Genomic DNA, 27,773 nt, shown 5'->3' on the forward strand with positions numbered 1-27,773 from the left:
TTGTCATTAATCGCATTAGTTTTTTGCTCTAGAGATTTATTTACACGATCATGTTGTCGCGACCATGTGAATGGCATTTCCAAAGTCCAATTATCACCAGATACACAATTGTCAATAATTCCTTTCTGATCATTATAAAACACATCCCACCATGACATGTCTTGTTGTGCTACATATTTCTTTGCGGCCTCAATATGCTTCCTTTTCTCTATTAAGGCTTGGAGCCATAAGTGTATTTGTTCTTCTACCAAGTCACTATGCAATTGTCCTTTTGTCTCAATTGGCATTTGTTTAGCTTCATAGACTATTGTACTCGGCATACAAAGTAAGAACTAGCAACCGCCTTCAGGTTCCCATTTTTTCGAAGATGAATATTTGCTTGACATACAAAAGCATAGAACCACTTGTATCATTTTTCTTTATCAAAAAAATGTGATTGAAGCTTATGTTGTTTAACTGGGCGAGCACTTTAAAATTCCCATCCCCCCCATCTGATATATATCTCTTGAAGTCATATATCTCCTTCAAGTGTAGCACTTTTGGTCGTGGTGTGTATGCATCACAAATGACATCAAATAGTTTCGGTAATGTGAAAGCATCATGCCGAGACAACTATCTAGAGAATGTGCTAAACATCTTATCTATATGATCATGGGTGTGGCCAACCAAAAGAAAATTGACTTTCACTTTTCTAAAAAATCCTTGGTTGACCAACATATTTAAATAGCCGAACATAGTTGAATTTTTGTTCTCTCTAGCAGTATTGTCCAATTGAATGTAGAGAACAACAGCTCGCCCCAAGACATCAATACCCAGCGAATCACTGTAATTGTTAGGTTAGGGTCATTGTGAACATTGGGGTATGTAATGAAGACATGAGGGTCATTGATAATAGCATTTCTGATCAATAGACATCATAAACTTCCTGGCATGTGTAATTATCAAAGAGGTGCATCCTACCTGTAGTAGGCATTACTTCACAATTTAACTTGAAGTAAATTTTCATCCAACCAATAGCATGTCTTCCAATTGCACCTTTTATATGTGGAACATCTTTACAATTGACAATGTCATCCCCACTAAGAAGACAATGTTGTACTCTATGTATCCGCATGTTACTAACACAAAGCGCAATTTTGAATGCCACTCTACATATTTGTTGCGGATGAAAGATATAATACTCGAATGATACCTTGATCCCCGAAGAGTTTTCAAACACCAATTGCATATGTGAGCCGAGGTAAGTGTCTTGCTCATCATGAGTCATCAAAAAATAGTAACGCCTTAATTCACGCAACTTTGCCTTTCCAAGTATAGACATACAGCCACGAGCACAACATGTTTTGTTGACATCAAATGCAAGTTGCTTATCTAATGTCATCAAGTTAAATCTTGCCTAACGTATTCTACATGGGATTTTCCTTATTTGCATAGGGCTTGCCGATTGCTTTTCTTGACTACAAATAGAGACAATTATTTGTTGTTAGCTTGACCCCCCATGATCTTCGATGTTTCATTGGCATTACCTTCATTGTCTGTATCTTTATTGTAGTCATATTCCTCAACAAAGAACTCTTCACATGAGTCGTTATTTACACGAGGTATAGGAGAAGATGAGCTCAAACAATATTCTTTGACAAAAAAATGATGCTTCTGTCGACAAACAATACTCTTCAACCAAAAATGGTGAGTTTTCACTCATGGCTTAAGATCCAAACTGAGCTCTCTAAATCATGTGCTTAGGCTAATATAAGAGATTGAAACAAATGATAAATGGCTCTATATACATAACCTCCCTCAATCTAATGTCCAATTAAAAACGATATTGCTATTATATAAAATATGTCTTATACATTATATTAATATACACACTAGTCATTATCATATACATAAATTTTAATTTATACAATATTATTGTTTACAACAGGAACTCGATATAGAGTTCCAGTTTAAAGTAGAAACTCTACAACAATATCCTCATCATGGCACCATTTTAGATGGGAAATTGAGACATTTCAATAGAATAAAACGAATTTTGAATCAATTAGGACCATTAAACAATTAGGGAATATGGCAAGTAGCCTCACAAAATACGTGAAAATAACCAATAATTTAGACTTCTAACAACAAAATTGACCATGTCTTTATACATTTAAGAAACTTTACATTCTCTAGACCTAGGAAAAACCTAAAAAACTTGATTTCATCATAATACAATAAGAGATAATTAATTCTACAATTGACTTCCATTATTTCAACCTAAAGCATAACCTTTCAATGAAGGGAAATAACTAAGTAGTATCAGTGTTGAGCAAGCAAGCTCAACCGGATCCAGATCCGCTGAATAAGCCTGAGCCGGATCGGTATCCGGAAACAACCAGCTGGATCAGGGAGACATATCGGAGAGCCGGATTCGAGTAGGAACCGGAAGCCTAGTAGTAGCCTAGACTATACTAGGTAATCATTGTCTCGTAGTTAGTGTCAGTCACACGTAGGAATATTGAAGTACCTATCATTCCTTTATGGATTTGTATAAATAGTGTTGTTTAGCACGTTATATGTACAGAGTTACAAAGTATTTTTATTTTTGAATCTACGTTTACGTTCTGCTCTCTCTATCTCTCCCGCATATACTCTCTATGTACTAAGCTTCTCCATTAAACCTTCATCTTATTCTCTGTTGCTATCCGACTGAGTTGGTTCTGTCTAACACTTCCGCACGTTAACATTCACATGGGATCAGAGCACGAGGGTTGAGAACCTCTGCAGCCGACACTTGCTTTCGTAGACGAACCCTAGAACCCGGTAACGATAGACAGAGAGAAGATATGGACAGAGGAATGGTGAGTTTACTTCCAACAGAGAAGCTCAACCAGAGCAACTACGTGTCTTGGTCATACAAGATGCAGCAGTACCTGTTGGGGCATGGATATTGGAGCTTCGTGGAAGGAACAAACGAGGTAGCGTCAGAGCTGGCACACAAGGACTTCTCGGTATGGGAGAAAGGAGCGAGCCGAGTATTGTACTGCCTCGCGTCCTGTGTGCACGACCAGATGCTCGACTACATAAAGGATGCAAAATCGACGAAGGAGGCCTGGGGAAATCTGAGGAAGATTTTCGCCGTGAGTACCACAACCTGTAAGTTGCAGCTCCGGCAAGAGCTGAACAACATCCGACAAAGAGACATGTCGGTTACGGATTAGACCACCAAGATAAAGGAGATTTGTGATGCACTCGGGTCCATCAACATGACGGTTGACAAAGACGAGATGGTACAAATCTGCCTCGGTGGTCTAGCGCAAAGGTACAGGCCAATCCGGACAGCGATCTGCACCCGGGAGAAGCCACCGACATTCTTTGACTTGCAATCAATGCTAAGGATCGAAGAAAACCACGCAAGTGGGTTGAGGACCACTGAATCAGACGGCCGGATGTTGTACACTGAGACAGATCGACCCCATGGACGTGGTGGACGAGGTGGATCGGCACACAATGCAGGCAGCCGGCAAGAGTAGGGTCGGAGGCACAGAGGTAGTCCCAACAGTAGTTCTGGGCCCTCCACAAGCAGGGGGGAGTCAAAGCGGCACCGGAAGCCAGCAAGGAAAAGCTGACACAGAATGTTGGTACTGTGGGAAAAAGGGCCACAAGGAAAACGAGTGTTGGAAGAAGCGAGCCGATTCGGACAAATCTGGATCCGGCAAGGCCGGTTGGGAAAACTGACAAAGCTCACACTACGCAGAAGGATCGGAGGGATCCAGAACCGGGAAGACCGGTAAAGGGCCAGCCTTCGTGATGAAGCACAAGGCTAACTCGATGAAGAAGACTACTTCCGGATCGGAGGAAGTATGGTACGTTGATTCCAAAGCGTCCAACCACATGACGAACCATGAAGAGTGGTTCTCGTTTTTGGAGAAACCGGAACAACCGGGAATCATCGAAACCGAAGACGACACCCCTCACCTGATTGCGCATGTCGGAGAAGTCCCTTTGAGCCATGTCGGACAGAAGGAGAAGTTGATGAACGTACTACACGTTCCGACTATCACAAAGAACCTAGTGTTGGTTGGACAAATCGTGAACCAGGGGATGCAAGTACGGTTTATGCACCTCGAGTGCTTCATCAAGGAAGAAGGCTGGATAATCGCGCAAGGGTGTAGGGAAGGGAGGATGGTCATCCTCAACACTAATGACGTCAGCACCGCCATGTTTGCCAAAGGACAGAAGATTGAATCGGACATCGATGTTTGGCGCAAGCGGATCGGCCACGTCAATTACCGGAGGCTTCAAGACCTGCAATTGAAACAAGTTGTGTTCGGATTGCTGAAATTCAATGGTCGGAAGGCCAAAATTTGTGAAGCCTACCAACTCGGGAAGCAACATCGGCTTCCATTCCCCACCGAATGAAACCGGCGCTGTAACAAGCTCGACCTAATCCATTCGGATGTATGGGGACCAGCACAGAACGTTAGTCTTGGTGGGAGTCGATACTTCGTCTCCTTCATCGACGACTACAGTCGGCACACGTGGTGTCGAATACAAGTGTATAATGGACGTATTCACACTATCTCTTTGTATAGATCAAGTTTGGGCCATTTGTGTAATTAGCATAAATGGTAGTTGCCCTAAGTCGGTCACTATATAAAGTGACCTTGTAACCTTTTTGTAAGGTTGGTTGTATTATTCTTTTCTATTGAATAAAGAGTCTTTTGTGCCTCTCTCTCTCTCTCTCTTTCTCTCTGTCTCTGTGCACGATCTTGCAAACTGTCATACGCAGGTACTCAACACTAATCGAATGCTGCTTGATCTTCCGCATCGACACGGCCTTGTCTCCAACATCTGGTATCAGAGCCTGCACAGTATTCGGTCCTTCAACTCGCTGTCGGCCGTCGTCTCAGCCTGCACAGCATTCGGTTTCCTGCGTCATTTGAAGAAGAGAGAAGAAGAAGAAAAAAAAAAACGAGGTTTGCATCTCATCGCGTTAGATCATCTTCGCTTGGAGTAAGCCAGCCGGTTGTACTCTGTTCCTTGTGATCGTAACCGCTCGAGGTGAAATCCCCTTGTGCAACATTGACACGATCGTGCTCCACTCGGTTAAACGGCATCCGAAGAGGTCATCAAACGCTGCTCGCCGCTCATTGTAACCACTCGGTGCAGATCGGTCTCAAGACAACAACCCCAATTCGTGCTTCATCCGGCTGATCGACATTCGGGAGGATCAGTTGGATCCGTCTCTCTCGTCGCTGCAGTCACCCGAAGCAGAATCGGTCCAGACAATCGGTTTCAATAATCAGTATTTGGCATATATATTCGGAAGCGAACCGGGCTCACTCCGACTCGGCAACATTCGGGAAGACCAGTCGGTTCTGTCCCTCAAGTTACCGGAGTCAATTCGAGCAAGTTCAACAATACATATATCCGAAGCCGAACCGACTCGGGTTCAAATCCAACTAGAACGATATCGGGTGAGCCAACCGGCTGCACTCCAACAAGGTTCGTAGTCAACTCCGAACCGAGCTTCGTCAACCGAAACCAAATTTGATGGCATCAACATCCGGCTCGTCAGAAATGAGTCTACGAAAGTTCGATGGATCGAACTTCAACTTCTGGAAAGAGCAAATGCAGGACTATCTCATAGTCAAGGGGCAAATCGATCCCATCGAAAATGAAGAACCTCCAGAAGGATACAAACCAATTGAGTGGCAGAAGCTGGACAGAATCGTCCGCGCCACGATTCGGATGCACCTATCGGAATCGGTATACTTTACGGTGCAATCGTGTACGACAGCATTCGAACTGTGGAAAACACTATCGGACACTTACGAAAAGAAGGTCGCCGCAACGAAGATGTTTCTGATCCGGCGCCTCTATAACTTGCGGATGAAAGAATCCGATTCGGTTCAAGCACATCTCAATGAGTACGAAATCATAAGCTCCCAAATCTCATCTCAGGGGACGGCAATCGAGGATGAACTCAGAGCAATGATACTCATGAGCAGCCTTCCCTCATCATGGGAAACTTTCGTCACAACCGTGTGCAACGCGTCAACCACGGTTGTTAAATACTCCGAAGTCACGAGCGCAATCCTGACCGAAGCAGCTCGGAGAAAGTCTTTCGCCAAAGACTCAACAGACGACGCTTACGTAGTACAAGGTTCGACAGACCGATCGAACATACGAGGAAGAGATTCCTCACGGCAGCCGAACAATCAGCGAAGACGGAGCCAATCACGGGATAATCGAATCTGCAACTATTGCAAGAAACCCGGACACATCAAAGCCGACTGCCGCGCACTCAAGAACAAGAACGACAAGTCTCAGAAATCAGACAAGAAGAGTGGCCGGCATGAGGAGATCAATTACGTCAGCTTCTCAGCTGATGTGCTACCAAACGACCCGAATATACTATCAATCGAAAATCCAGTCGGATCAGAAGTTCTGCTCACGACTGAAGAATCGAGCACATGGCTCTTAGATTCGGGCGCGTCATTTCACGTGACTCCTCATCGATCCCAATTTCGGCAATATACGATCCGTCACTCCGACTCAGTTCGAGTCGGCAACTCGCAACACTGTGACATCATTGGAATCGGCACAGTAGAGCTCAACCTTGCAGGTGGCTCTACACTTGTACTTCACAATGTCCGACATGTACCCGAGCTCTCAAGACCATTGATCTCAGTCGGACAACTAGATGAAGACGGCATTCATGCCGGTTTTTCTTCGGGAGGGTGGACACTCCACAGGGGGAACCTCCTGCTTGCTAGAGGACCCAAGATACACTCATTGTATCCGTTACATGTTACGCTCAGAGAGGGTAACCTGTTTTTGGTGGATATACCTGTGTCATCACTATGGCACAGAAGATTAGGACACCTCAGCAAGGCCGGCATTACGCACCTATCTAGAGCCGGATACATCCCTAAACTCTCCTTCTCGGACCATCAATTCTGCGAACATTGCCAGTATGGCAAACAAGCAGCCGCATCACACCCGACATCAGCACCAAGAGAAACGAGACCTCTCGATTTAGTCCACTCGGACGTCTGTGGCCCAATGCCGCATCAGTCTCTCGGCGGTGCCTCTTACTTCGTCAGTTTTATTTACGATTCAACTCGAAAGGTGTGGGCTTATCCAATTCGCACCAAAGATCGTGTCTTCTCGATCTTCTCCGATTGGCTCGCTATGGTAGAAAATCAAACTGACCGAAAACTGAAATGCTTTCGGACCGACAATGGGGGAGAGTTCAAATCAGAAGAATTCGTCAAATTCTGCCGACAACGCGGCATCCGACGTGAATTTACGGCACCACACAGTCCGGAGCAAAACGGGATTGCAGAACGCATGAATCGGACAATCCAAGAACGGATAGTTTCCATGCTCCAACACTCCGGACTGTCGGATGGCTTCTGGGCAGAGGCTCTACTCACGGCAGTACACATAATCAATATGTCGCCAAGCAGACCTCTAGGACTTCAAATTCCTCAGGAACTATGGATCGGCAGTAAGCCGAATTACGACAAGCTGAGGATCTTCGGATGCGAGGCGTACGCCCTTATTCCGAAAGATGATCGTCGAAAACTTGCACCTCGGTCCAGGAAATGCATTTTCCTTGGATATGGATCAGACGGCGAAATGGGATACCGACTCTGGGACCCCGAACGCAGACAAATCGTTCGAAGTTCGGACGTTGTGTTCAACGAGTCGGCTATGAATCCATCAGTCGAAAAACCGATCGAAGTCCGAAGGGTAACATTTTCCGATGTGCCGACCCTTCAAGAAGGCCCCGCTCTCAACACACGGTCAGCTTCACGGGTAGCTGAACCTTACACTACCGACTCGGACAACTCTGACTCGGCACATCAGAATAATTCGCTTTCGGACCATCCGACCTCGATACCCGATACGACCAGTCCAATCATACCTCGACGATCCGAGAGACTGTCGCAACCTCCGGAGAGGTATTCTCCTGGAATTTTCTTCACCGACGCCGGCGAACCGACGTCTTACGAAGAAGCATCGACATCTGTCGATTCAACCACCTGGCATCTGGCGATGGAGTCGGAAATGCACTCCATTCGGGCAAACAAGTCTTGGGATCTGGTCGAATTACCTAAGAATCGACGTGCTCTTCCTTGCAAGTGGGTTTATCGACTAAAAGAGACGTCTGATTCGACCACCCCAAAGTACAAGGCCAGATTAGTTGCGAAGGGCTTCCGACAAGAATATGGCGTCTACTTCGACGAGATTTTTTCACCAGTGGTGAAAATGACAACCCTTCGTTTTCTACTCGGCGTAGTGGCAGCCGACAACTTGGAGCTGATTCAGCTAGATGTCAAAACAGCCTTCCTCCATGGTGATCTTGAAGAGGAAATTTATATGGAGCAGCCAAAAGGCTTCGTGGCAACTGGCCAAGAACATCTAGTCTGCCGACTCAGGAAGAGTCTATACGGCCTCAAACAGGCACCGCGACAATGGTACAAGGAGTTCGACGACTTCATCCAATCGATCGGCTTCTCAAAAAGCGATGAGGACCATTGTCTTTTTACCAACACAGCTCAAGATGGATCACCCATCTTCCTCATCATTTACGTGGACGACATGCTAATTTCTGGACGCCACGCGGGCGAACTTGCCGATCTCATTCGGCAATTGCGGTTGAAGTTTGCCATGAAGGACCTCGGTCCTGCACGACACATACTTGGCATGAAGATTAGTCGGCATCGCGATAAACGACATCTTTTTTTGTCTCAGACCGACTATATCGGACGTGTCTTGGAACGCTTCAACATGCAATCAGCCAAATCTGCTTCAACCCCGCTCCCCATGAATCTTCGGCTCTCTCAGCGAGACTGCCCGACATCCGGTCCGGAGGGGGAAGATATGAAGTCGGTACCGTATGCACCGGCAGTCGGCTCCCTTATGTACCTGATGGTCGCGACACGGCCTGATATTTCTCATGCCGTAGGAGTCGTTAGCAGATTTATGCACAATCCTGGCCGATCGCATTGGAACGCAGTCAAGCATGTGTTCAAATATCTGGCTGGCACAAAAGACCACGGCATTCTTTTCGGTCCGAACTCAACCTCAGGCGTAGTCGATTACACCGACTCGGACTTCGCCGGCTGTATAGACAGTCGGAAATCAACAACTGGATACTGCTTCAAATTCGGTAATGGAGCAATTTCGTGGAAGTCGAAACTTCAGGAGTGCACAGCGACCTCAACGACCGAAGCAGAATATGTAGCTGCGTCCGACGCTGCAAAAGAAGCTTTGTGGCTCGGCCGGCTGGCGCACACGTTTCGACAAGTCGACCATGACTCGGCCCCAGTTGTCTACAGCGACAGTCAAGGTGCTGTTGCCTTGTCGAAAAATCCGGTTCACCACAACGCCTCCAAACATATCGACGTTCGATATCACTTCGTTCGGGACTGCGTCATTTCAGGGAAAATCGGTCTAGAGAAAATATCGACAACCGACAATGTCGCAGATGGAATGACCAAGTGTCTTTCGGCAGACCGCTTTCGGTCCCTTCGGCATCAGATGGGCGTAACGACAAATCAGTCCGGTTAGAGCCGGACACAGCGCAGGATGGTTTCCGACAACCGACATCAGTTCCTTAATGATCGGCTTCAACTCTTCCGACCCGACCAGTCCGGTCTTCTGCCTTCGGACCCTGCCGACTTGAACAAAACTGATATGTCCGAGAACCTAGGTTTATACCTGTAATCTTAGATAACCCATGTATACGCCCATTACGGGGGAGTGTCGAATACAAGTGTATAATGGATGTATTCATACTATCTCTTTGTATAGATCAAGTTTGGGCCATTTGTGTAATTAGCATAAATGGTAGTTGCCCTAAGTCGGTCACTATATAAAGTGACCTTGTAACCTTTTTGTAAGGTTGGTTGTATTATTCTTTTCTATTGAATAAAGAGTCTTTTGTGCCTCTCTCTCTCTCTCTCTCTCTTTCTCTCTGTCTCTGTGCACGATCTTGCAAACTGTCATACGCAGGTACTCAACACTAATCGAATGCTGCTTGATCTTCCGCATCGACACGGCCTTGTCTCCAACACGTGGATCTACCTCATCGAACGGAAGAGCAAAGTCTTCGAATGTTTTCGGAACTTGCAAAGCTTAGTTGAACGGGAAACGGAGAGGAAGGTCAAGTGCTTGCGGTCAGATGGCAGAAAAGAATACTTCTCCGGCCAATTCAATAGTTATCTGCAACAAAACGGAATTCGGAGAGAATTCAGCTGCAGATACACACTGAAGCAAAACGGTGTGGCCGAAAGGAAGAACCGGTCGATTGTCGACGCGGTAAGGGCAATGCTAGAGGAGAAGAGCATGCCCCAATTCTACTGGGTTGAGGCGGTCCGAACGGCCATCTACATCCAAAACTGGATCAAAGACAAGGTGTCAACACATGAACTGTATTTCGGGCGGAAGCCGAATTTGAGGCACCTTCGGATATTCGGTAGCATAGCATTTGTGCATGTACTGGATGAGAAGCGGAAGAAGGTCGATCTGAAGTCGAAGAAGTGCATCCTAGTCGGTTACTCGCATGAGCAAAAAGGGTATAAGTGTTATAACCTCCGGACTAAGCAGGTCCCAGTAAGCCAAGATGTTGAGTTCGACGAGACGGCATCATGGTACTCTCTACCAACTCTGACTTTCGACTCAAACCCAATCCCGGAGTATGAGGCAAGTGAGCCAGAACCGGTCCAAATAGAAGATGACGACCTTGAGACTCTAGAAGAGAGTCCAAAATCGTTTCGGTTGAGCGGACCGAACGAGCGACTGGGTCAAAGTGACCAGTTGGATGAGGAACCGGCAAGTAGTGGAGACACTGTCGTGCTCTCCCCACGCAAGGAACCGAGGAGATGGTTCACGCGCAAAGAGAAGGGGAAGAAGAAGATGTCAAAATACGAAACCGGCAACGTTGAGTCGGATCGGAGCGAATCCGACTCTAGAAAGGATGGAGGTGGATCTTCGGGAATGAAGTCCAAACAAGCCAAGAAGGGCCCCAAACCAATCTTCCCGCCAAAAGAACCTCGTTACGCGGTACGGGTACAATGAGTACATGGCGCATCACTATGCGTACATGACCAAAGTGACGGAAGTGCATGAGCCAGAGAGCTATGTAGAAGCGGCAAAGGACGCAAATTGACGTGTTGCTATGGAGTAAGAAATGCGGGCACTCAATGCCAACGACACATGGGACCTCATTGACCCTCCCCGACACTGTAAACTGCTCGGTTGCAAATGGGTGTACAAGGTAAAGTACAATGTTGATGGTTCGGTTAACCGGTACAAGGCCCGGTTAGTGGCGAAGGGATACGCACAGACCCAGGAATCGATTACAACGAGACCTTCGCTCCGGTAGCGAAGATGACGACGGTTCATGTGGTACTGGCGGTTGTTGCAGCAAGGAGGTGGCATCTTCACCAGATGGACGTGAAGAATGTGTTTCTTGAAGGTGACCTTGATGAATAGGTCTATATGATCCAACCTCCCGGTTTTCAGTCGGAGAGGAACAAGCGGCAGTGTGTCGGCTTAAAAAGTCACTTTACGGCCTGAAACAAGCCCCCCGAGCTTGGAATGCGAAGATCATGCACCGGTTGCGTAAGATGGGGTTTGTGACCTCTAAATTCGACTCATCGTTGTTCATCCGACAAAGTCCGGATGGTTCGGTTTGCATCTTACTTTATGTAGATGATTTAGTCATCACTGGGCCTGGACTCAATGAAATCGGCCATGTCGAGGCCCAGCTGTCGGACGCATTTGAGATGAAGGATCTGGGGGACCTTCATTATTTCCTTGGGATCGAGGTGATCCGAACCCCCGATGGCATATTGCTCTCACAATGACACTATATGTTGAATATGTTGTACAAGTTCGGCATGACGGAATGTCGACTTGTCTCCACACCCCTAGACCGGAACCAGAAGCTCCGTCCCAACTCCGGATCGGCCTGCGATGAGAAACGGTTCCGACAAATAGTCGGAAGCCTGATATACTTGACAATCACCTGGCCTGACATCAATTATCCGGTCGGTGTGATCAGCCAATTCATGCATAAGCCGACCGTGGAGCACCTTCAGTGTGCGCATCAAATATTGTGGTATGTGAGTGGCACGAAGGACCGGGGACTGTTATACCGACATGGTATAACTGCAGAGCTAGTCAGATACACAGATGCCGACTGGGCTAGTGATGCATCGGATCGCCGATCCACCTCCAGTTACATGTTTTCTCTAGGTAGCATGGTTGTTGCATGGAGCAGCAAAAAGCAGCCAATAGTGGCTCTGTTGAGCACTGAGGCTAAGTACCGGGGCGCTACCAATGCCACCTGTGAAGCCATCTGGCTTCGTAGACTGTTGCGAGATCTCTGGATCGAGGTGCCGACCTCGATCCTAATCTACTGCGACAACATAAGCAGCATACAGCTCGCCAAGAACCCCGTATTCCATGCTCGAACAAAGCACATAGAAGTGCATTATCACTTTGTGCGTGAGCGAATCCTAAGCGGTGAAGTCAAACTTCGGTATGTTTAGACTGATCGACAAGTTGCCAACATCTTCACCAACCGCTCGGATCGGACAAGTTGCAGCACTTCACCGAAATGCTTGGTGTTCAGCATCTCGACGTGGTGCACTTGAGGGGGAGAAATTAGAATCGGCAAAGGCAAAGAAACTACTGATGGCACCGGAAAAGGAACCAGAAAGGGAAGAACCAATAAAGGGGGAGACAAGAGGAAAAAGGAAGCCGAGTCGACGAAGGAAGTCGACACATCCGAACAAGTCGGAACGAGCGGCAACGGCGGCAAAGTCAAGAAGGACAGAGTTGACCGGAAGGAGAAGGCCAAGACCCAGACATGGTCTGATGTGGTGAAGGGCATGAAACCGGAAGACGAGTTGAAGAACATCGACTCTGACAAGAGCGGGAACGAATCGGAGACAGCCGATTCGCTTCAACTGTTGGATTCGGAGGAGCCGGATCAATTAAAGGCCAAGCGGACACGGATACAGCGGAAGTCGACGCCAACACGAAGGAACCAACGGGTCAACAAGCACCGGAGTCGAAGCAGTGAGGGAGCTGAAATGGGCCTATTGAGTAGATAAGCCGACCGAGGAGGTCGAGGTGCACAGAACCAGAAGGGTCGCGGCAAACAAGATCGGACCAGATGAGGAGCGTGAGGGCGGAGCGATGCTAGAAGGAGCCAGGTAGAAGAACCGGTTGCCACGGACACTAACACCACGATCCGACCTCAAGTTGAGCTTGAGGGGGAGTGTTGAGCGAGCAAGCTCAACTGGATCCGGATCGGCTGAATAAGCCTGAGCCAGATCAGCATCCAGAAGGATGAGCCGGATTGGTATCTAGATGGTATCCGGAAACAACCGGCCGGATCAGGGAGACGGATCAGAGAGCCGGATTCGAGCAGGAACTGGAAGCCTAGTAGTAGCCGAGACTACTAGGTAATCATTGTCTCGTAGTTAGTGTCAGTCGCACGTAGGAATATTGAAGTACCTATCAGTACTTCTGTCAGTACTTCTGTCGGTCCTTTATGGACTTGTATGAATAGTGTTGTTTAGCACGTTGTATGTACAGAGTTACAAAGTATTTTTATTTTTGAATCTATGTTTACGTTCTGCTCTCTCTGTCTCTCCCACATATACTCTCTATGTACTAAGCTTCTCCATTAAACCTTCATCTTATTCTTTGTTGCTATCCGGCTGAGCCGGTTCTGTCTAACGCTTCCGCACATTAACATTCACAATTAGTAATTGTCCAGTTAGGTTAAAATTGATATAAATCTAATCTTCATGACCCAACTTAGATATATTTTCCCACTTCTTCTTTTTTAAATGGGTCTTTTGAGAATCTTTCGGACCATTCGATGAAGAAAATTAAGCTAAAATATCAAAACTCACCGGTGGAGAACCCAAAACAACCAGTTGCACATAATGTGAAAAAGGGAAAGAAACAACTTTTTCACGATGACATTAGGGAACAACCGTCTAACGAAGTTAGTCAAAAGGAGATGGTTGCAGCAATTGGTGGGGAGGACCTACCTGACCGTGATTTGACAAACAACGAGCGGTGCATGCAATATGTCAACTCGAAAAAGAAAGTTGTCCTATTTACCGCAAAAAAGAAGGGGGATGGTCAACTTATTAAAGAGAAACCCTTTACTTATGGCCGATTATTACGCCTTGACTACGACAACGCCGATTCCCTCAATCTTATCGTAATGGTGGACTATTCGAAGGGAGTCTGAAAAATGTTTCTGTCAGAAGATCAGCTTGTTAAGGATTCATGTGGTCCCGAATCTTTTAAAGTCGCCATCGAAACTTCACAAAATCTTATAACAACATTAAGACCATATATACAAGGCCATATAACTCTGAAGGATGCATCGCCATCTCCGGTGAAGGCCCCACAAAAGGGCTCAAAGATGCAGTGGAGACCGGCAAAGAAAAAGATCACAAAGATGTCAGAGTCTGAATCATCAAGTTCAATAGATGAGGAGGAAACTCGGGCCACACCAGGTGTTGAGCTAGCATCTTGTGTTCTTTCTTCTGAGCAGAACAAGATTCGAAGATAGTTAATGCAAAAGAAACTTGTGAGAAAAGGTCAAGTCTTCAATTTGCGTATAACACACATTCGTAGGCCACTAGTAGATGTTAATACAAGACGAAGACCACTTGAGATTCGAGAGCCACATAGAATGCATGTTCAATATCTCAAGAAAAAAATGCAAATAAATCCACATGCCACAGTTGTACCATTTTTCGTAATGGTGGATCCTAACAAATGTTCTGCAATTGAGTATTTTGATGTGAGAAAGCACGATCAATACAATTACTTTGTAATTGGTGGATCACATTCGGCTAAAGCACGACGGCAACTTGTAAGAGAGCACCCAACCACTTTTTTCTTCAAGTATGCCGAGTGTAAAATATACATGGACCTCACAACTGAAGAGGCAAAACTCTTGGCATGGAACCACAACAATGACAATGACTACCGGCAAAAAATGTTGTCCATCGCGCAGATAAGGTTCTTCCACCATCAATACTTGGACGTCAAACAAAAGTTCGATGTAAAGCTTCACTACTGACTCCGACGTCAATGTCTTCGTGAGGTCGGCATTGTTGGTGATGATAATGTTAAGTCAAATGGTCTTCGTAAGTACGAGTCATGGTTTCAACTAGTAGTCTTTAGAGATGGGGAAGTCTGGAACCTTCAAGATCAAATTTTCTCAATATGGGAGAATAAGGAGGTCAAGGGTCAACGGAAAAAAAGGTAGAGAAGACCCCCATCTCGAATTGAAATCACAAGCGGCGAAGAACATCAACCTGACAATTGAAGAAGCAGCAGATGACATGAAGTTGTCTCTATGGAGAGCAATGCAAGGTATTAAGGATGAGCCGCTATTAGTGTCAGTGTTGTCAATGGTTATGGCCAAAGAATTGAGCCTAGAAGAGATGGTCACAACAAGTAAGTCTTGTCAAATAGTTAAATGAAACAGTTATGGTTTTATATAAAGTTCTAATATCTATTGGTGATTTCATAGTCATAAGATATATATGAAAATCCAAGAAGTTATGATGAAACAACTTGGATGTATAACTTGGGAACAAGTGACTGAGGATTATCCTCTAACGTCTTCATATAAAGCGTTATTTGAGTATTTCATTGCATTCAAGGATTGGGTTAGTATTCGTCTTTATAAGAATGATTTCTTAATATGTAAATGTTGTGTATTAATAGTCGATGCCTTATTTTCTCTATTAGAAACCTTGTCGTGGCAAGAAACTAGGAGAAGTCAAGGATATACACAACTTTCCAGCATCCTTCCTTGCACATCTCGAGAGAGCCAGAAAAGAAAAAGATCGTCACTTAGTCAAGGCGTATGAAATTGAAGAAGAAGGCTCCTTCAAAAAATTTAGCCACAAGAAAGACATTACAAAATATCTCTACTATAATGTGATATGTGGCAATGATCCAGAAAGTGCCAAAGAAATACTATACACTTTTCATTGCAGATATACCTTATGGATTTCGAATGGCTGGAAATGAACCTTTTAGGTTCAAACAATTACAAAAATGGTTAAAGATTTTGCTAAACTGACGATTGCATCCTTGAGGAGGATAGTTGTGTTTCATAGCATGGACCAAGGGTACTTAGTAGCTCAAGTGTTCAGAATTCGTTCCCACGGCATCGAGAACCTTGCTTGGTAAGGATTATTTTATAAGTCTCATTCACCATACTTTCGTTCTTAATTTATCAAATCTATTCTTAACTCATCTACTATTCATTATAGGATAAAAACCAACGTGAATAGAGACCAATCTTTCGGTTCGTAAATGCAATTGAGTACATTACGGTTAGTTACTTCGACGAAATAAAGAAACAAAAAATCAAGGAGCACTCTAATGAAGTTGGAGGTTCAAACCTATTGATATATCCAACAGTCACATGCAAATTGTGACATGTCACCACGACAGAACGGGGACTTGTCAACCCATACCAAAAACCTTAACGACGTATGATGCGCTTGATCAAAATGTTCTCGAACAAAGGAGATTGGATATTAGACCTATTTTATGGCACAGGTATCCTTTGAATTGGGTTTAGGTTGCTGATATAGTCAATACTGATTCTTATGGTTAGATAACTGAGTCTTCTTGCCCATTTCTTTACAGGTACAACATTTGCATGCGCATTGAAGCTCTTCAGAAATACAGTAGCATTGGAGAAGGACGAGAAGCAGGTTATATTTATAAATATGAGGATTAAGGCCTTGTGGGAATGCCCAGACCATGACGAGGAGGTGGGTGCAAAGCATATCACTCATACATAATGGTTTCAATCGGCTTCCCAAGAGCCTATTCCTCCGTTAGCTAGGGAACCAGGGAAGTTAATTGAGCTTGATGGCGAGCTTACAGAAGATCTTACGGTTGCTGAGCTAACAGGGGAAGACAATGCATAGATAGTTGATGGGACTTCTCTAAGGGAAGATGGTGATAATGACGTTGATAATTTGATTGCTATGTAATAGAATGTTTTTTTGATGAAGTGTAAACTTATGAATTCCAAGTTCTAATATAATTTTGGGTTCTTCCATTTGTGTAGTCCATTGTTTACATTGTTCTATATGTTTCAATTATATTCCTATACACTTGGTTTGTTGCCTTATGACTTCAGAAAGTTAAATCTATATGAATGTTATTCAATTATTGTGTACGGGAACCTTACTTAACCTTAAGCGTGATTTCGCGCATATATTGTTGACTCTAATATGGAGAAACATGATTTACTTAACCTTAAGCCTAATTTGGCGCATCTATTGTTGTCTCTAATATGGAGAAACATGAATTACTTAACCTTAAGCCTGAGTTTGAGCATATGAGAAACATGCCTTATTGATAGTGACAAATCTTCCAAGTCAAAGTTTACCTGAACATATTATCCCCATTGCCATGTGTTGCTCACAAACATGTGGAGATTCTCAGTTTGGAGACTTTCAAGACTATCGATGTCGGTGATGTGAATGGTCATCAAGATTGTCGAAGTGGTTAACTGAGATCGGTTGTCGAGACTATCAAATTGTGTCTAATATATAATTGTCCATATATTATGGTTCTTTGTCTTCTATTGCTGCTTAGAATGGGTAGTGTGTTCATAATTATCAAACTATTATGTTTGTTTGTCTTCCATTGCTACTTACTTTGGGTAGTGTGTTGATCATGGTGGATGCTACACTGTCCCATTAGTTGCACAACCTTGGAGTAACACCTCTCATCAATATCTACATGTTTCATACGCTTGTAGTTTAACTAGCGTTATAATTCGAAGTTCGATCCCATGAGAATCACCTAAGGATTAGATTGCCTCAACTTTAAACACAAGTATAGAAAGCTTTAATAACTTTGTTATTTCAATCACATTATTCTAAGGTTCACTATCTTACATTAAGAACAATTATATAGATACGAGTATGGGTGAAACTCTTAATTATAACTCATTTTATTAACATGGATACAATTACACCTCATATTTTTGCTAGACTTACCAAACAAATATAAGTCTTCATCTGAGTGTTTGTCATGTCTCACAAAAGTGTGATATTGAGCCATTGTTGAACTTTATTATAATTGCATTAACATATCAACAATTCCAAAGTTGAGTGAATTTCATATGTTCTCCACTCGGAGACCTATCATGTTTTATTAATTTTGCAAATTCTAATCAAGTTGTTGAACATGTGATACTAGTGCATCCAATTTTTGTAGAGAGGGTATATTTGGATAATTACAAAAGGAATCTACAAGTGGAATGCACGATCCTTCCACTTGTGAACGCTAACGTGTTTAGAGCTTATATATTAAGCCCTAACTATTTGGAAGTGTTCACAGTTATGGATACAAAGTGGAAGGAGTCGACCTTTTATGTCAACACCTAAACGGTTTGAGCTCAACTCAGCTCGGCTTGAGCCTTGCCAAACCAACTCAAACCGGTTAAGCCGTTTATGTGATTTAATAGCTAGGTTAGAGAAAAACTTAAAAGTTAGAAATTAGACAGTTAGAAACTTGAGAGAGAGAGAGACTGACTCACTAAGACGAAGCCCTAGCCATAGGCAATGATTGTTGAATTAGAGACTAGAGTGACGACTCACGAGTCCAGTTCGGGTTTCCACGTTAAATATCTATGTCTCTGTTCTTTCTGTTTTTCTCGTTTTCTGCCCCTCGTTTTCTGTCTATGTATCTATTTCGCTCATTTCTTTGCACCCGTATACGAACGTGAAACCGGTTGTGTCCGGTCAATTCTCAACAATTATATAGATTCTTACAATGCATAGACAAGTCAAGAAGAGTTAAGTCACCAAAGTTTGACTCAAGACAAAGTTTGAAACAACTTCCTTTATGTAAAGGAAGTGTTAGGGCCTTATGTTCAAGACTAAACCCCAAAATAATAGGCCTTATGTTTATATTCACTATTTATGCTAAATTGTCCAGTTTCTTATCCGGTTTTATTGGAATTACATGTCCCTCGTGGATGGCCAATACACATCACATGCTCCTTTCAATATTTATAAGAAATAGGTTTGGGCTCTATGAGAACATGTATGTATGTCATGTCAATGATTATAATCAAAGGAGCATGTAAATATTTCATGTAACATAATCCATTGCAACACAATAATCCTTATATAATGGATATTCTTCCATTCTATATGGGCAAGGATTTTCAAATTTTGAAACCCAACGTAAGGCTTCATATCATCTCTAGGTAGGAAGACAAATTTTCAAATCCAAGTATATATCCTAAACTTTGCACAAGTGCCCTAAATTGTTTGTACATTGGGGAACACAAAATTTCATATCCAAGTATATATCCTAAACTTTGTACGATTGCCCTAAATTGTTGCTACATTGGGTAAGTTTTATCGAACTTAGTTTTGTTATATTCAACTTACTTGAAATCCAAATTGCCCTTGACACCCAAAACACATTTTGACTTTCAGCATCGCTTATCACCTTGACGTGATCAATTTGAAATTGTCGAAGCAGGCCAATCTGTCCTAAAAGCGCTCTAGGTTAGTCCACAAAATTTGTTGTAGTTTAGGGGGTGATTCATCAAGTTGCCCCAACTAAACATGTACAAGGAAATGATTGTCAATACATACGTGAATGCCCAAGTGAAGACTTGAAAAGTCATAAAGTTCATTGAATTGACTAAGATAACGAAGTTGTAAGTGGGCAATGTTTTTTGTGTCCAATGAAATCGTGTAGCATTTGCATGGTCGTACGTCTGTCCTTGACCCACATCGAGATGGACGGGCGCCCATCCAGGCAAAACATGTCCGAGGAGGAGCGTAAAGTTAGTGTTGCCAATAAATATAATTCATCCCACATCTCCACATGAGCCCCTCCCGAGTCCCCACCCCCCCAAAAAAGAAATCGTGTCTTGTGTCATTGTAATGCAACTGAGGAAAAAAGCTCATGTTTTTTTTGTCATGGCTTCCAAAACAGGTCCTTAGGACATGACTAGCCCTGTAAGCAAAAGCAAGAGAGGACCCCTTTCTACGCACCTAACAGAAGGCAGATTCTTCACTGGAGAGAACATTTCATTTCCTTCTCTCCTGTGGCACTGTGCTCAATCCCAGAATCTTGTGCGAGCCAAGCTCACCCATGCTCATATCGTAGAAAGAGAGTACCATCCCAATGGCTATTTGATCAACCTCCTCTTGCAAGTCTATGGAAAATGTGGGTCTTTGGATGATGCCATGTCATTGTTTGGCCTGATAGGAGCTCGGGATGTTTTTTCATGGAGTACCATGATTGAATCCTATGCACAACATGGCCATGGATTTCTGGCTTTCCAATTCTTTGAAAGAATGCAGCTTGAGAATGCCATTCCTAATAAGTTTTCTTTCCTTGGCATCCTCCTTTCTTGCAATTCTCACAGGGCTAATAGTATATTCATTGATGGGAAGCATATCCATGCTTTGATCCTAGGTAGTGGCCTTGAAGTGGATGCTTTCTTGGGAACCTCTCTCATTCATATGTACAGCAAATGTGAATGTTTGGAAGGTGCACAACTTGTCTTTGATCACATGCAGGGGTATCATCGAAATGTGGTCGTTTGGACTGCAATTGTATCAGCAAATATTCGGCAAGATAGATGTACATACACCTTTCAGCTCTTTCAGCAAATGTTGCTCGAAAGTGTGTTCCCAGACAAGATTTTTTTTGTGAGCATTTTCGATGGTTGCCATTGCGTGAGTGATGTAAAACACATGCATGTATACAATGCCATACTGGGGTATGATTCTGATGTAATCATAAAAAATGCCCTTGTAAACATGTATGCCAGATTCTGCAATTTATCATATGCGTGGCAGACGTTCCAAGACATATTACGACGAACCGTGGTTTCTTGGACAACCCTTATTTCAGCCTATCTTCAGCATGATTTGTCTAAGGAAGCTCTTCAGTTCTTCAAGCAAATGCTCCTGGAATGTGTGCTTCCAGATAATGTGACCTTTGTAAATGTTTTCTCTGCATGTACCAAGAACAATTCTCTTTTGGAGGGAAAAAGAATGCATAGTTGCTTCTTGTGCTCGGATTGTGGACTAGATGAAACTGTCCATAATGCAATTTTGCATCTGTATGGTAAATCGGGAAACTTAAAGGATGCGCAGAAGATATTTGAAAGCATGGAGAAGCGAGACCTCATCTCATGGAATGCTATGATTGCAGCATATGCACACTATGGGCAGTTAAAGGATTCTTTTCATCTATACCGATTAATGCACGAGGAAGATCTAGTTCCAGACAAAGTTACCTTTCTCAGCCTTATCGAGGGATGCACGAAACAGGAAGCCCTGGCTGAGGGTATCTGGATGCATAATAACATATTAGACAAAGGGTTTAAATTGGATATTGTAACTGCAACTGCACTGATTGAGATGTATGGTAGGTGTGGCAAGTTGGACATTGCAAATGATGTCTTTGAAAGTTTACAAGAGCGGGATGTGATCGTATGGACTGCAATTATAGTAGCATGTATACACACTGAGCAAGACAAGGTAGCCATACAATTTTTTCAGCAACTTCACATGGAAGCCATGATGCCAAACAATGTAACCTTTGTGAATGTTATCCTCGCTTGTGCCAACCAGGCAGATGAAAAAGAAGGTAAGCATGTTCACATGCGGGTTATTGCTTGTAATTTGGAGGAAACTGTGGTCATTGGAACGGCATTAGTAGATTTGTATGGGAAATGTGGTAATGCTGAAGAAGCAAGAAGGCTTTTCAACATTTTGCCAGAAAGAGACTCCTTTTCATGGAATGCGATGATTACAGCATATGCTCAACATGGGGATGGTGAGTGTGCCCTTTGGATTTTCAGAAACATGCAACCTGAAGGTGTGATACCAGATGAGGTCACTTTGAGTGTCATTCTTTGTGCTTGCAGCCATACCGGCTTCATTGATGAAGCATATCAATACCTATATTTAATTATTCTAAGATATAACACTACATTATTAGTGGACTACTGTATCCGAATAGTCGATCTTCTTTCTAGAGCAGGACAGCTGAATGAAGGAGAGAATCTAATAAAACAAATGCCATACCAACCATCTGGTATGCTTTGGGCAACATTACTGGGGGCATGTTGCTTACACTTAGATGTGGATAGAGGAGAGCGTGCTGCAACCTATGCTCTTGAGTTGACACCAAAGGATACAATACCATATGTGGCACTATCAAATCTTTATGCAGCATCTGAAAATGTTTTAAATGAGATGTATAAAGACCAAAATCTGTTAAGCGAGATGGCATTCCCGTCATGATTATCTTCACTAACAGACAATGAAATCTTTGAAGTAGGGTAGATGGATTCACATCAATAGTCCTACTTGACAGTTAGCTCAGGTTATGCTTACATATGAGGGTGGAATATGTGATGTCACGATAAATAGCAAAAAAAAAACATATTCACAGAAGATGAAATTAATTTGGTGTAAAATATGGAAAGTTTGCAAGACATCTTAAACCCTAAAACACTTTGCACTCCTTAGCTTTTCATATGCGGTTATATTTTGAGCCTCATGGAAACTGATGGCTCACAAGAAATACCTTCAAAACCCCAAAACCTGGCTAGTAGCCAGAGCAGATGACTCAAACAGTAAAAACAAGGAACTGCTTTACTTGGTTGAATTTTTCTGGACACTGCTGAAAAATCCTCAACCTTATGAGTCTTCAGGGACTAGTTTCTATATTGTAGTGTGTCAATGATGTATCATTTCAATGTATCCATAAATTTTTATGGCACATCAGGACACAGTTCTATTATAGAAAATCAACTTGACGGTATTTACTGAACCAAAAAGTGATGCATGATAATCATTACAATCCACTTCAGCAGTGGATTTCTGCTCACAGTTTTCTGTACAAAAAATGGAACAGTACAACATACAGCTCAATCGTCATACATATTAGAGCACAAAGAATGTGAAGTTCATTGATGTAGAATCGTTGTAGCTGTATTTTTTTGTAGCTTTCAAGCTGGAATAAGAAGCGCTCGTTTACAGTTTGTAGTTAACTGGCGGGAATCTGCAATACACTCTGCATATTAAGCTAGAAATTAAGAAATATGTGAATCCTCATTGTCTCGTTGGGAGGAGTGTTCCCAACAAATATGGCTAGTAAAGCGACATCCTCTTTCACATGGCAATATGTTGAAGTGCTTCAGTTGGTACTAATGAGAAGAGGATAGAGAAGGAGCTCTAATGCACTATGGCATATCAGAAATGTTGGTACTTTGTAACGGAAATACCCATAATTGCAATAATCAATGTGCGTGCATTAATCTTTAATCTTATTTTGTCCACTGCAACCTCAAACTATAGTGCCATCAGCAACTGTTGAGTTCTTTAAAATAACAGTAATGCCAGATCGGATGTAGAAACCTTCTTCAGACCTATCACTTTCCTCTATTTTCTGAAAATTGAGCACATCCACCAAAATAATTAATAAATATACTTGGATACAGGTATAGGTTCTCAATTAATGCTTCAGAAGCCAACCTCCGAATTTGTAAGAATAACATTCTTCCCAATCCTTGCATTTTTGTCAATAATACAGTTCCTGCAGAAGAAATTTTGGCAATGACTATGGTATCCAAACATTTCTTTTTATAGAACGCATGAAGGTTTGTTAATGCTGATATATCTGAACATCATATACAATCCTAAAAAACCATCCTAAATTAAGATTTAAGCATTGATAACTGGAAAGTTAAGACAAAAATGTGACCTTATCTTGGAGTTCTCTCCCACTCCCACAGGTACTTTCCCTTGAGCAAGAAGTATTGCTCTTTCAGCATCAGTCTCATAGAAATCAGCGCCCAGCATAACAGTATCCTAGAACCAGCAGCACCCAGCTCATTAATAAGAATATTGATGCAAAGGCAAACAAATTTATATGTTTACATGGCTAACAGGCTAACAGGTAATGAATAGGAATCTTGTGGAGCTTCGAATCATAACTACCTTCAATTCCACGCCATCCTCGATGCGGGATCGAATTCCCACAATGGAATGTTCCACGGAGCATTCCCGCAAGAAACAGCCATGAGATACTATTGAACCAATTACCTGGTGATAGAGAGAACGTGAACGCTGCTACTTAAACATGATTTGAGATGTTGTCACACTGAATCTCTCTTACCTTGCAGTTATCCACCTTTGTTGGCGGAAGGTATCGAGGCGATGTGTAAATAGGTTTTGCAGCATCATAGAAACTAAATTTCGGTGGCTGCATTTATGGAGACAGGAGATGAAATGAGACATATATTCTACAAGATTTTGGTGTGAGTAAATTTTTGTATACAATGATGGATTAAGTATATAATTTTGTTTTGTGGTCACCTGAGCAGTGAGAGCCAAATTGGCCTCATAAAAAGATCTGATGGTTCCAATGTCCTCCCAATAACCATCAAACAAGTATGCCTGTTGAACAAAATCACTAACTTATTACTTACACAACAGTTTGGGATAGTTCAAAGTAAGTCGCGGGCAACATATTAAAGACAATAAACACTATTCAATTCTGTACATATGACCTGTTCCTGATAGCACACAAATTATGAAGTACCTGGACGTTGCACTCTTTGGCAGAGGCAGGAATTATTTCTGAACCAAAATCATTTGCGGTAGGGTAACGCCATCTTGAAACAGGCAGAAACACAACTTTGTCACGATGAAACATGCTACCAATATATGACTATGGAAAAACGGACAAGTTTCGCCAGACATACCTAAGCAGCTTCAAAAGAATATCTTTCTTGAAGACATATACTCCCATAGATGCAATATAAGGTGTCTTTTTTGCCTCCTCCGGAGACAATCCTAACACAGTCGTGTCCACTTGCTGAGATCACAACAAATGATCAAGAACGTCTCAGAAATTCATAAACTCCAAGGCCAGTACAACAAATATGAATTTATCCTATTAGTGTTACCATAGCTTTGAGATCATCCCCCTTGGGCTTCTCAGAAAAGTACAAAACACGGCCTTTGCTATCAATCTTCATTAAACCATAATCTGAAGCTCGACTGAAACAATTTGAAAGCAGACTTTAAAATGACCTGGTAAACACTTCATCAATTTGGCTTTCAAATTTCACTCTTATGGTTAAAAATCCCACCCCCTCTCCTCCCAAAACAACTGTCAATCCACAAACATTTAATAAGGCTATCAGGAAATGGTAAACTAATTAAATTTTCTCAGTAACATAATAATGGCAAATGAACTATGAATGTCATCTATCTCTCTGTAAATGTATATACATAGCATTGGCAAAGACATATAGAGGAAATCATTAGCTGATCCAAATCATGACTTCAAACCTCCAAAAATGTATCAATGAATAATGTTGGAATGATGTGAACATACCTGTCGTCAATTGGAACACAAGATATTGTGATATCCGCATCATTGTCCTTGTGCTTCTGCCAAAGGAAATTCATAAACTAATCATTCATTCTATATCTTCAACTGTGTGCAGATCCGAGCTGAGATCAAATTTAGGGTCAGATACCTGCACAAAATCCATGTAATCCATGCGATACAGATGATCACCTGAGAGAATAATCACATGCTCAATGTTGGCATTTTTAGCATCCTGTTGAGCATCCCACAGAAGAAAGAAAGAAAACAAAAAATTTTAAAACATGGCAGAGATTATACCAAATCAATAATGAAAAACACATAGGAAAATATGACATAATTATAAAAACTTGGAACGTCATTGTTTCAAAGCACCTCAAATAGCCATGTGAATTGTCGAACAGCATCAGCAGTGCCTTGAAACCAGTTCATCCCCGCCTCTCCAGGTGTTTGTGTTGCTGCTAATACCTAGAAACGTCTCTTGTTCTCAAGTTAAATAAGAGTAGGATCGTTGTGTACTTCACTGATCAGTATAAAACTTAAAATTCCTTGGCCATAATTCTATAGTAGATTATAACAGAAACTATTGGCAAACATAGTACAATACATAGTCATAATCTCCATCGGACGTTATCCTCAAGTATAACAGTTATACCTCCACAAATCCATCCCCAAAGTTGACACCACTGCCACCAAGATTATAAGTCCGTGCTATGTGCCTGTTCAAAGAAGCTGAGTTGAATTGTGTAAGTATGAAGACCTTGTTGATTCCTGAGTTGATGCAATTGCTCATCGGCACGTCAATCAGACGATACGCACCACCAATGGGAACCTAAAATTTCCAAAAAGACAAAACTTTGTCTGTAATCATCATCGAAGAATTCCATATGAAGAGTTGGCAAAATTTTGACAAAGAGAGCATATGTATAATAGGGAGGGAAATCCGTTGAAATAGTCCCCAGTTTTCCTTCTATTCGCTGTATGCCCCTGAGTTTTTGTCATCCCCCCTCTCGAGCTATTATACACAATGAACTATTTGAGAAATTATCTGATCAACTTATCCCCTTTTTACGTGATTATATGTGCTATTGGAGAAATTATAAGTGCTATTTGGGCCATTTTTATGGTCAATCCATCCTCCTTAACAGAATTGAATTACATGTGGTTTGACAGAAATCATATGTTCAGGGCATCCCTTCTTACACAGTAAACATATGATGAATTTCATCCCCTCCCTTCTTTCAGTGCAATATTAAGGGGGGATTTACGAAAACTTAGGAGCATTTATGGAAAATAAAGAAAACGCAGGGGTAGTTTTTTCCCGGTGGCTATATAATTATCATTACGGCTGGTTTAGCACGTCGGCGTGTAAGTGGATACAACCGAGTTCCAGCTCCACCCCCCAGGATGATCGACACAACGTTTCGAGGATTGGCTGCTTGAAGCTTTTCTGCTTCCTCAGATTGGACCTGCAAAGAAAAAGAGAATCAATATCTGGTCCAGTCAATTTAGAGTTCAATGAGGCTATTTTTTCTTCTTTCGGGCATTAAAGAATTCATTAGCAGTCGCCATTGAAGAACTATACTATATACGCCTCTAAGAGTAGGGAGGTTTTCTTTTGTACCGCAAATCATATTCTTCATGATGAAGTGATAAGGATCATTTCTTCATATTATGGAAATCCTAATTACTATGATTTTGCTCAGGAGTCATAGACCGCTAAGAAAAAAACATTTAATCTACAGAAATGAAGACATCATATTCCAATATCGGACGTTTTCCTTAAAACAGCAATAATTTGACTAAGGGATGAGAAGTGGAATGTTAAATTAGAGGAAGAAGAAGAACTATTAATGAAAGATATCAGTAATATTGACATTAAACATTATACTTGGCTGATCTGTGGAGAGACATCTGACAAAGTAGAATTAGCAGATATTGATGCTCTGATCGTGTGGACATCAAAAGAACGATTTGTAAGAGTACGCCTTTGGCGATGATGAACACTTAATCTGGTTATGGAGGTCATGTTGTTCCTGTTGTAACGAAGGCCGATAGGAAAGAGACAACTTCCGAGGAAGCTGGATTTCATATATGAAGATGATGATGATGATGATGATGATGAAGAAGAAGAAGAAGAGGACGAGGAAGGAGTAGAAGACGAAACTGAGTACAGAGGCAGCGATGGAAGAAATGCAACAAAAGAAGAAGAAGAAGAAGAATCCATGAGTCTCTAATTTGGGAATGCGGCTGTAAATGTGGTATGCAAGCTCAGAAATCAGTCCAAAGTTTTCCGAAGGTGC

General features: G+C 42.5%; 2 protein-coding genes across 2 annotated transcripts; one reads left to right on the forward strand and one right to left on the reverse strand.

The window, feature by feature from the left end:
• Positions 1–20,009: 20,009 nt before the first annotated feature.
• On the forward strand, positions 20,010–23,204 carry LOC147864038 (pentatricopeptide repeat-containing protein At5g27110-like). Its single transcript, XM_087319654.1, has one exon. The coding sequence runs from the start codon at positions 20,055–20,057 to the stop codon at positions 22,368–22,370; it is 2,316 nt and encodes a 771-aa protein (XP_087175780.1). The 5' UTR covers positions 20,010–20,054; the 3' UTR covers positions 22,371–23,204.
• Positions 22,894–27,773, reverse strand: LOC147864039 (glucose-1-phosphate adenylyltransferase large subunit 1-like). Its single transcript, XM_087319656.1, has 15 exons — positions 27,362–27,773; positions 26,817–26,939; positions 26,126–26,302; positions 25,846–25,938; positions 25,622–25,705; positions 25,477–25,532; positions 25,043–25,136; positions 24,839–24,951; positions 24,676–24,748; positions 24,450–24,530; positions 24,250–24,336; positions 24,072–24,176; positions 23,836–23,942; positions 23,607–23,667; positions 22,894–23,520 (listed from the first exon to the last, which is right to left on the reverse strand). The coding sequence occupies exons 1-15, from the start codon at positions 27,695–27,697 to the stop codon at positions 23,419–23,421; spliced, it is 1,692 nt and encodes a 563-aa protein (XP_087175782.1). The 5' UTR covers positions 27,698–27,773; the 3' UTR covers positions 22,894–23,418.

Source organism: Azolla caroliniana, unplaced genomic scaffold (genome assembly GCF_043228905.1).
Source record: "Azolla caroliniana isolate FFs.n. ecotype wild unplaced genomic scaffold, voAzoCaro1.0.p SCAF_5, whole genome shotgun sequence".
In the NCBI taxonomy this organism is placed as follows: domain Eukaryota; kingdom Viridiplantae; phylum Streptophyta; class Polypodiopsida; order Salviniales; family Salviniaceae; genus Azolla; species Azolla caroliniana.

Bases quoted from the DNA above. Each gene is read 5' to 3' on its own strand.
- LOC147864039 (XM_087319656.1), bottom strand. From the start codon at position 27,697: ATGGATTCTTCTTCTTCTTCTTCTTTTGTTGCATTTCTTCCATCGCTG. The intron at 26,303-26,816 runs GTAATGATAATT...TGGAAATTTTAG, and splicing joins GCCGACGTGCTAAACCAGCC to GTTCCCATTGGTGGTGCGTA. The intron at 24,177-24,249 runs GTAAGAGAGATT...CTCTATCACCAG, and splicing joins CAAAGGTGGATAACTGCAAG to GTAATTGGTTCAATAGTATC.
- LOC147864038 (XM_087319654.1), top strand. From the start codon at position 20,055: ATGACTAGCCCTGTAAGCAAAAGCAAGAGAGGACCCCTTTCTACGCAC.